The sequence below is a fragment of the Gavialis gangeticus genome, unplaced genomic scaffold (assembly GCF_001723915.1).
Source record: "Gavialis gangeticus isolate Ggan-Ray unplaced genomic scaffold, GavGan_comp1, whole genome shotgun sequence".
NCBI lineage: Eukaryota > Metazoa > Chordata > Crocodylia > Gavialidae > Gavialis > Gavialis gangeticus.
The window spans coordinates 64,497,083-64,507,887 of record NW_017729024.1 but is presented as its reverse complement, the minus strand read 5'-3'; the positions used below and the strand labels follow the sequence as shown (position 1 = coordinate 64,507,887).

Below are 10,805 nucleotides of genomic sequence, written 5' to 3'. Positions count from 1 at the left end.
ATGTGCAACTGGGGATCATAAAGTTCACTGATCCGCAGCTACCCATGCCCCGGTATATGCCAGCTGGGAATCGGGGACCTCCCAAATCTGGCAGAAGGGCATTGGATCTGAGGAATTTTATCCTGGATCCAAACACTTACACATCCTGCCATGCCAGATTCATTAGGAAACACAGTTTTTGGGATCTAGAATGAAACTCCTCAGTTCCAATCATGCAATTAAGTTAATGTCTGCCAGGGGTTAGAAAAGTAGAAGTCAGTTTCTGCAGTACAGAAATTATGCAGTTTGTGCCAAACCCCAGGTTCTTATTCGATGTCAGTTTATTCAAAAAGATTTCTTTCTTTATCCATACCATTCTGAAGGTTCAACATGTTCTCTTATTTTTCATATGCTTTCTATTTCTCAGACAAATAACCCTAGGAAAGGGATTCGTACTGATAGCATCTTGCACTTTCACAGACTTCATGTAAGACTGTTCTTTAAAGCAGTAGATTGTCATATTTGAAAGAAGCAAATATCTCCAACAGTGTTTAAAAAGGTATTTGTACCTACAGTGATAACTAAGTGCCAGGAAATATCAGACTTAATTTTTCTGGCTGGTTTTCTCAAAGGGCCTTTAAAGGAATTATGCACACAACTCCTATTCATTTTTCAGTTTGAACAGAGACCCTAAGTCTGTTAGGAGCCTTTGTAATCCTAACCCCCACTAAGCTTCTCAGTGCAGGAATAACTAGAAGTGATCCTAGTTTGTACTTCTGATTTTCAGTGTTTTCATGGTCCTGGTACCTTGCTGCTATTACTGCCATAATATACATTATTTTCCATCCTGACCAGTTCACAAAGCATGATGCAAACCCATCACTTCATATACCATCAAAATCTACCCACTTCTCCTGCGCTGTCGAGTGCAGCAACAATAATTATCCTGGTGACAGGTTTTAAAAAAAAGTAAGAGCTTGCCTTTCTTTTGAAACAGAGGAAAGCAGCCTGAGGTATACCACAAAGTTTAGCCAGAATAACAATTGGTTAGGGGTATGAAAAGATCACACCTTGCTGCTGACAAACTATACTGACAAAACCACTAGTGTGACACAGCTTTGCTACAGCCGCAGAAAATCTTTTATTGGTATACACTGCATCTATCCCCGTGGGCTCTACTATCATAACTAACCCAACATAAGCAGAGGGTCTTGTGCAGACATTCAAGCCCATAGTAATATATTAGACCCTTGACTTGAGGGAAGAAAGCCATGCAGTGCATGATCAGCCTTAATTCATGAAGTACCTTATGTTCTTTGGGGGTTTCCTATCCAGTACAGGCCCAGGCAAAGTTGAAAGGCATTGGGATCATGAGAGGATAGGGGATGTTATGCAGATGATGGCTTTGATTGAATCTCCAACTCACCAGTCTATCTTTAGACATAATTCTTTTTGCCAAGAAACAAGTCAAAATATAACGCATGTACTCTATCCAATATATTTCTATGTTTGTTTGTTTTTTGGGGTTTTTATAGTGAACGTTGTGGTAATACTGCAGGAATTCTGGGAGAGTAAACAGAAGCAGAAAGCTGTATTTCCAAATGAAGGCACAGTGGTGTACGAGTCCCTGAGCTCTCCCGGTCCTCCATTTGTGAGTTATGTCACCTTACCTGGAGGAAGCTGCTTTGGCAACTTTCAGGTAAGTATCCTGCAAGTGATGTTTGCTAAAGGGAAGGCATTCTGTAAGGGCTTCACTGCTAAGTAAAAAAACCCTACTTATTTTCAAAGCAAACCCTTGCATAAGTATGTGGCCATGCTATTGTCCCAGCCCTCAGTGCTTTCAGGGACACAGTGTTTAAACAAATATAAGGAGCAGCCCTGTGAATTACTGTTCACAGCATGACTTATTATTCTAGTGACTGATCTTATAAGAATGTCTGCAATGAAAGAAACTGCTGTGACTGAAAGGTTTCCATAGTCCAATATTTTGTCATCAGATAGATTTAAGACCATATTTCCATGTACAATGAATGTCTTTTGTAATCTTCTTTATTCTTTAACCAAACCCCTTTGCAGAAGAAATGTTGTTGGGATTTTTTTAATTATGTCATTGTAAAGATATTCTTAATTATAAATATTCCCTTACAGAGTGTACCACCCAAACACAGACCTGCTGTGCTAACATACAAGAACAGGAAAGCAAAACTAAATAGAAACAGATCGCTCAGTTTTATATGCAGTGAAAGGCATAGTGTGAACAATGAAACCAACCTAATTATAAAATAAAAATATATTTGGAAGAAGTTTTGTGCAATTTGATTAGCAAAATGTATCAACATTAGAAAATTCAGGAAAAAATTCAATCGACTTGCAAAGAAGTTACCTTATGAAGATACAAACTTCAGATATATTTGAAATGTAGTTATGCCTAAAATGTATTAAGAGGAAGATGAGGAAAAGGAAAAACAAGCCAAATAAAAACAAGTAAATCTCACAAAGCCATCTAAAAACTAAATTCTTTTTCTTGCTGAATGCTAATAATATTATTTGTGAAAAATTATTTCAGTCTTCAACTTCTTATGTTTAACAGTGTATGAGGTTAATATTGCACTAATCCTTATTATAAAGTATTTTAAATCAACTTAAACAGCATTCCTAGGTTTTTCATTTTGTTATAGGGGTAGGGTTTTTCTAAATAGATTTCTTTTAATGATTTCTGTGGAGAGAGGAAACTGAAGCATTCTTCACTTTCTGGAACAGTTGTTCGGGACAGAGGAGAAAGGAGATATGCATACAGCCCTGTTACAATTAAAATTGGGAGTGTCAGGTCCTTGGTTAGTATGCACTGACTGAGTTTGGGTTACACAAACCCAGATTATGGCCTGGGGATTTTTTTCCAGCCAATCTGCACTGGACAGCAATATGCATTCCACAATGCTAGAAACATTTTTTTTGTTTTAAACCTAGGTCTTTATCTCATAAATCAGCATAGTTCAATTGAAATGAAGAGCCTGGAGTTATGCTGATTTATACCAATTGAGGCTTAAGCCCTCATTTATGAGTGACAGCAGCATACACTCCACATTTTTCACCTTCCTGTATTTCTGTGGGGGAGAAGGGTGCTCCTCCTCACAGTGGTTTAAAAGCATTACCAAGTTGTAATTTTGTCTGGCCAGCCTTCTGAAATCTTTGACAAGCACTGAAAGATATTTAGGTGTGAACATGTTGCTGCCGCTCAGCATAAATACCAAATATGTTGGAACCCTAAACTTCAGACTGGAAAATAACACTCAAATACTACAAGAAGAAATATATGGTTTAACTTAAACCAAGATTAAATTACCTAACTTGGAAAGAAGTTAATTTAAAGTTGGTTCACTTTAACAAAATGCAAAGAACAAGATCTTTTTTTTGGACTCTATCCTGTTTTTCTCTGGGTGCTCCTTATGATCATTTGGAGTCTAGTTTTCCTTCTGCTTAAATCAAAGTTCTGAAATTCTCCAAAGCACTGTTAATACAGTGTCTTAAAACAACCCAACCCAGAATTTCCTGAACCTAAGATGTTTTGAAAACTTATAATGGAGTTTGGCTGCCAAAGCTGCTCAGTTTTACCACTTAGCTTTTTTTCAAAATACGATGTGAGAAATTAAAATTGAGGAAATATACTTCAGGAAGTTTGCCACACGGTCTTTGTAAATGTTTATGCTACCTTATATGCCCTCATCACTGTATAATATTTCCCTTACTATGGCAATATTTATCCTAAAAATGCATAAATGTTCATTTCTGCAATACTTTTCACATCATAAACTATCTCCCTCATGCGTCACAAAGATTTTGACTATGTACAGTTAAGGTTGTAACTGTGGATATGTTTACGGTTGTAACTGTGACTTCATTATATGACAGCAGAATTCCTACAGGTAGTCATGGATATCTGCTTCAATGTCAACAAATGGGAGTGGTGGAAAGTGACAGAAGGAACCCTCCCTTGGATGCTCTGAATAATCCCTCTCCTTTCTTTAAGCAGTTCCACAAGGGCTTTAGTAGATTGGTTCCATTCATACTTTAGGGAAAGGGTATTAGGAATGAGCATATGGGTCTAATTGCAAACAGATCATCAAATAAAGCCTCTGAAATGCCACTAAAACAGATAAATAATGAGCTACTGGTATCTTACCCTACAGAGAGGCATGCCTTGAACCTGCAGAATTCCTTAAACGTGGAAGATGCATGATTTTTATTATTCTGCAGCATCCCAGAAGAGAGATAAGACACCACAGGGCAGATTACCTTGTGTTCTTTATCAAAAGATTATAATGTAGTCTTAAACAACAATCTGTTCTAAATATTTGCTCTGTATTAAAGATAGTAGTTATGCACTACACTCAAAGTGTGTGCTATTGAATTTATGCTCCATTGTTTAATATTACTGTAAATGCATATTAAGTATAGATCTATGTGTGCGTGCAGCTTTTATAGGAAAAAAAGTGAACAATTTTGATTTTACTTTTTATCTTTTAGCACTGTTATTGTCAAAATGCACCATTTCATATTTTGCTAATATAAAATGTATGTGCTAGAAGGATTTTTATTTATTGTGGACATTTAATACTGGCAACCACTTACCATGACCAACCATGAAAACTGTACAAAAATTTCTGTTTACTGCAGGGGAACCAATATAACGCCCATCTGATGAGCATCTGGCTCTCCTCTGGCTGAATGTGGGTATCAAGCCACTTGTGGCTTTGGCAGATATTTCTGTTTTTGATGCCAAGGGGAATCTTGCTGCATATTTTCATTTAAAAAACACAGTGAAAAAAAGCTTGCAGTTCAAGCTTAGCTTTCATCTTTAGCAGTGACATGATCTAGAGCAGTGAATTAATTGGGTGATTTGATTAATGAACTTTTAGCTTATAAGGGAGAGAGGATTTAAAACTTCATGAGTAGATTATTAGAATATAAAACTACTCTATATATGTATTTATTGGCATTTCTATGTTATTCATCATCCAAGTATGGCATTTCTATGTTATTCATCATCCAAGTATGGAAGGACTTATATTGCATGTTCCAGGAATATATTAGTAAAATATGAAATGGTGCATTTTGACAGTAATAGTGCTAATAGGTAAAATCAAAATTGTTCACTTTTTGACTTCCGAACAAATCTATAAAAGCTGCATGCTCCAAAAAAAAGGAATTATTTTTTCCCCCGAGGTTATTCATCACGTGACTGGGCTACACAAGTGTAGATTCTTCTTATCTCATACCAAAAAAAAAGTATGTATTCTCTTACAATGAACATTTTTGCAAATGGTTTCATTATTTTCACAATTATTGTTGGATTCCACAATTTCCATCTGAAAAATAATTCTATATTCAAGATCATGTATAGCTAAAACTACCGACTGTGGGGAGAAAAGAGGACTGGTAGGTGTGAAGAAATACCAGCACAGGACGACACCAGTGCGGAGAAATCAATCACGCCAGGAGAGCAGCGTTTTAAAAACAGCTGGTCCCTGCTTATAAACAAGCCATGGGAGAGAGCCGCATGGCAGGAAGGAGCAAGGAAAAAGGGGCGGAGTGTCCTCAAAGCAGAAGAACAAGAAAAAGACCGTGGGGACGGGGTGAGCTGGGACATGGGTCAAGCGAAAGAGAGAGGGCTGGACGAAGAAAAGCGGCAAATGTATCCCTAGCAAGGGAAGGATCATCCAGGAGGGGAAGTGGAGAAACCGCAAGAAGCAGAGACAGGAGTGTATCCCTTGGAAAAAAAAATAATAAGACTGAGAGAAGAGAGAGAGGAGTATGACGAAAACGTAAGGAAACCTTACCTTTGATTTTTGGATTTTTAATTGTTGACTGTCCCCAGTGAGGGCCTGTGGACAAAACAAAACAAAAAAAATTTCTTTTACTTACCTGAAAGTTAAAGCCGGAGATTTCAAGTCAATCCCTGTTCAGCTTTGAAAGGTAGACAGACTGAACAGGGCATCAATGAAGATAAGAACACTTTGAAAGCGTCTCCAAAAAAAAACACAACAACTTCCTTTTGGTAATGGTCAAGAGTGTAACAACACTCAAAGGACAATAAAAGGAGTTGCTTACTTATGACAGTGTGGTTTCAGTGTCACACAAAATCCCTTGCGTCATTAAAGGAGGCAACGAAAAGGTGAGACCACAGCTAAAACGGGTTAGGGTTTCCCAGCAGCCTACTATGGTAGATACTACCTCCTGACTAATAACATCTACAATCATCAAGACGTGGCAGGAGAGAGTCAAAAAAGATGCAGGAGGTGAAAGCCAAGACTATCAGAGCTAACCCCTCCCCCTCCCTGCAAAAAAAATTGGCTAGAGAACCGGTAAGCTATAAACTTCTCATTAACTCAGATGAATTTGGCTTCATGCAATGAAAATTTCATCTTTCTCTTTTTTTTCTCCTCTTAGTCATGCAACAGTAATATAAACCCAGTGTTAGAGCTGAAAGCAATTGTTTTATGGTCCTGCCATACCATGGGATTGCATAGTGCTGTGTGTGTGACAAAATATAAAGATCTTACCTTCCACTTTCATATACTACTTAGGTAAAATTGAGTTATATCTGAGTTCTTTTCCAACAGGTAACATATCCCTGCCCCTACCCACTGTCCTAAGTCCAGTCCTATAGATAGTTGTTAGGTAATGGTGGACAAGAGCACATCATATTAAGGCTGGGAGGAGACAATTAGAGGGTTGATAGGTCTACCCAAAAGTCTGGGTCTTTCTCAGCCTTTTCTTTGGCTTGGTTTGGGCTCTCCTGGTTTCTCCATTAGAAGAGGTCTCCTAGGAGGTGTGAAAATATATGTAGATACTATATACTCCTGTCTACTTCATAGCAGCATAACAGGGGAGGTGGGGGGGGCAGGATGTAAGCGGGAAACTAGCCCCAGGTGCCAACTTAGAGGGACACTGACACCCTCAGGAGTCTTTGCTACAACAGGCACAGCACTGTGCAACCCACCCATAGGAACCAGGCCAGTGTGGCCCCGTGCCCAGTAATGAATATGAAATGAAGCCCTGCTTCCCCCTTCCCAGGAGGCTTTGCCATGGGAGGTACAGCTGTGTACCCAGAGTGGGGGGCAAAGGGGCAATAGGAATGACCCCAGGGAACCTGTGCCACTGCCTGTCCCTCAGGAGTAGCAGCCCAAGCAGCAGCTACAGTAGTAACAGACACTGCCCAGGTAAGGAGAGCCGGGGCAGGTAAGACTCATCTCCTTTTCCTACCACTCTCTAGTGGTCAGCATAATTTCCCACTTCCTCTCTACCTCTGCCCCAGACACTGAAAGAGCTTGTGATGCCTCTGTTACTTCATTCCACTTTCCAGACTCTCCAGGAACACACAAGGGGGAAAGGGGAAATGGCTGCTTCTTGTTAATCTATCCTTGCCAGTATCTAGGCCTTGAGTTATGGAAAACTGAGGCCTAGACACAGCTATGATGTGAGACCTTCATAGCCACAACCTATCACTCTTGTTTTCCTGCCCTATTGGGATGTTTGGGGTGGGATATATTTCTCGAATCTATTTTCACTGCATGTAGACTCAGAGACATACATCAGCATTAGGGTTATAGTTGAATAATGTTTTCAGCTTTTTTTCTTGACAATCAAGAGGATGATAAACTATTTATTAAAAATGAAAGCAGAGATTCTGTTGTCAGTATTTGCTTCCAAAACCTGGACACCTAGACACACGTCAGTCAGATCTACCTGTATTTCATTTTCTCTCTACTCTCATCTGTCAATCTATGTCCATATAAGAATTTCAAGATGTTGTATTAGAACAAGCCAGAAACTTACCTTCCCTGGCCCAAGCATTACACAAGGTAAACTGGCTGTCCCTTCTACTCCTTTAAAACCATCGAGCTGAGATCTATTCTTCTAGCAAACTCACACAACACCTTGGGGAGATTCTTTTCCTCCCTTCTGACTTCACCACAATAGGTTGGAGGCTTCAAGCAGCCAGTGGAGACCTACCTACCACAAGAACTAAAGCAGTTTCACTCCAGAATTTAGTACCACAAGTGATTATATCTCCATTTAATCCATCTCAGAGCCAAAGGCTATAAGAAAAGTATTCTGCCACTGCTACATTTTTGTTATTGCTACAAAAATGACTGTTATGTTGGCAATGTACCTATTGTAGCATCCATATGATATTGGGTACAGAAAAACATGGTGTGTCAAGAGAAGTGGAGCTAATGATAGACTTGGGAATAGGATTGCTGTATTCTATTCCATGCTCCACACACCTTTCCCCCAAATGTCAGTACCTCAAAATTGTGATGTCTTAAGTGGAAAAGCTGATTTGTTTCTCCTGAAATAGAAACACCCTGCTTTGATTCCTGCACCAAACCCTGACAGCAGCAATGGCATTTCTGTTCAGGCAGATGAGGGAGTCAATTGACTTAGTGATTCACTGTTAGTCACTTCATAGGCATTAATGATTCTCTCTCCTTTTTGATAGTCTTGCTGTTCCACTAATCAAGCTAGAATTTCTTTTGGTAATTTTTCTGTATGCTAGCTACTCCTGATGCCTCTTCTCCTATTTCACAGCTTTGCAGACTTTTTAGCTCTTTTCAAGATTGTAGATCCACCCATGGAGAGCCTTCAACAGCATCTAGGGTTTCACCTTTTGCCTGAACAGGAGAGATTGGGCAAGAGAGCTGAAGATTTGTCTCTGTCTCTGCTCTACACAGCCATAACTCTGGAAAAATCTATTTTCCTTCATTCTGCCTTCCCCAAAACAAGGTGCATGTCTTCTTTGGAGGGGGGCATGGTATTCAAGAAAGCATAGTATTACTTTGGGACATAGAGGTGGCTAAATATTGGTTTCATAGGAATTAGGGTAGTCCAGGGGAAAGAATATTGGTTTGAATGTAGCTGTTTATTTATTTATTTTTAAGGGAAGGGCCTTTCACTTAACCCTCTACACATTACAGGTATCACACAATTAACTGGTTAATTAGAGAGACCAGCTACACATGCAAAGTAGCTATCGTGCCATAAAAACCTCCAACCAGCTACAAAGTTAGACCTCAAAAATGTGTATTAACTTTATAGCTGGTTGTTATCCATCTTTAATTTGGAAGTATAACAGGATGTCCACCACGGCTGCGAGACCCATCATCTGACTGAGCTTCCAGCTACAGGAGTGTACCTTGCCCAGCTGGGGCTGGGAGTCCAACAACTGAGGGGACTCTCAGCCCCAGCAGCTGTGGACTCAGTCCTACAAGCATCCTACATCTGTTGGGACCCAGAGTCCCACAGCTATGGATCCCTGAAGCATGCATTCCCAGTTGAATCCCAGCAGCTACAGGCACAGCTGCAATCTCCCAGCCCCAGGAGTTTCATGCACCCCCAATGCTGGGAGACTTCAACAGCTATTATCATCCAGCCCTGGGGGGTTTCACGCATCGCCTGGGGCTGGGAGTTTGTGACAGCCCATCAGCCCCTCACTTGCTTCTTGCCAGTGTAGGGGGAGCCTGGGATGAGGCTTCTCCTGCAACAGCAATAAGGTACAATGGAATCTAATGCACGATCTCACCATTATGCCTCCTACCATGCACATGTAGCATGGCAGGAGGTGTGATTGTGTGGATCGCACATTAGATCCCATAGCACCTTTACCTGCACATGTAGAGGGGCCCTCGGGTAATGTCATAGACAGAGCTGGAACTTTGAGGGAGTTTCTTGACAAAAAGTTGTCAAGACTTCACTGAAATCTTCCATTGTGAGAGAAAATAAGTGGTTAGTAATTTGATTTTTGGTTTAGAAAACTTTTCACAGTGTAGAATGGGATAAAGAGAGTCACCAGTCCAAAGATGGGACAAGCTCTGCCAAAACTGGTCTCCAAGTCCTACAAGGTGATTCATATTAATCACCTTTACTTTAATCTTTAGACCAGTCTGACTACAAAATCTAAGGATTAAAATAAAGACAGAGAAAAATATTTCAGGGTGGAAAGCAAAGGTAGAGGCTTATGAGAAAATCACATGCCTTCTAGCAGCCGAGGATGTGGTTTAGGGAAGTGACCTAAGGCTGCAATGTAAAAATAAATGAAAACCATATGCTTTATGTACATTAGGTGATGGTTCCAAATGTCCACTGAAGTAAAGAACTCCTTATACTATAATAAACTGGGTTTATAAAATTAAATTATTCCCAAGAGGAAAATAACATAAAGGAGGATTTTACTTTATAAACAGTATCTGGTTTGTGGGCTTACCTGAGTACCATTATGGAATTATATTTATTTAAAATGTATTATGAAATAATACCTATTTTAAACATTCCACAGCCTGCCCTTAAAGTTTGAAGAGACTCTCATTTCTTTATTAGCAATGTAGGAATTGCTATCGATTTCCAATGAAGTTATTTTAACATTGAATATTTCTAGCCGGAGCTGTAAAATAACAAAGAACCATGAACCTTTTATGAAACCTCCAGTATAACATACCAAGAAACATTAATTTTAAAGGATATGTTAGCTGATAGTACTCCTAGCATGGAAAAATTCATTTAATGAGACATGAAGATCAGGAGAAGGCAGTTATAGTCTATTAACATCCCAAAGTCACATACAGACTCTTCGGCAATTTTTAAAGACAAGTACAACCAAACAGACCATGCAAGTTATTTAAACAAAAATCAGAATATTTACTTTTCCCCAAAAACTTTGTTTGGCCCGTTTCTATTAAATAAAGTGAATAGAGGGAGCTTCCTTTAAAACAGAACAGTGGGGTATAACAGAAATAAAACATAGAGATAAGCCAGGCACCAAATAGGAT

At 39.4% G+C, this 10,805-nt stretch overlaps 1 protein-coding gene across 3 annotated transcripts in view; it reads left to right on the top strand.

Annotated features, from left to right (window-relative positions):
• LIX1 (limb and CNS expressed 1) overlaps window positions 1-10,805 on the top strand; it is a 101,720-nt gene that overhangs the window by 61,284 nt on the left and 29,631 nt on the right. For all 3 annotated transcript variants that reach the window (XM_019517207.1, XM_019517206.1, XM_019517205.1), the window contains exon 2: window positions 1,515-1,678. In XM_019517207.1, coding sequence (XP_019372752.1) covers window positions 1,515-1,678 — 164 coding nt within the window. The remainder of the gene's footprint in view (window positions 1-1,514; window positions 1,679-10,805) is intronic.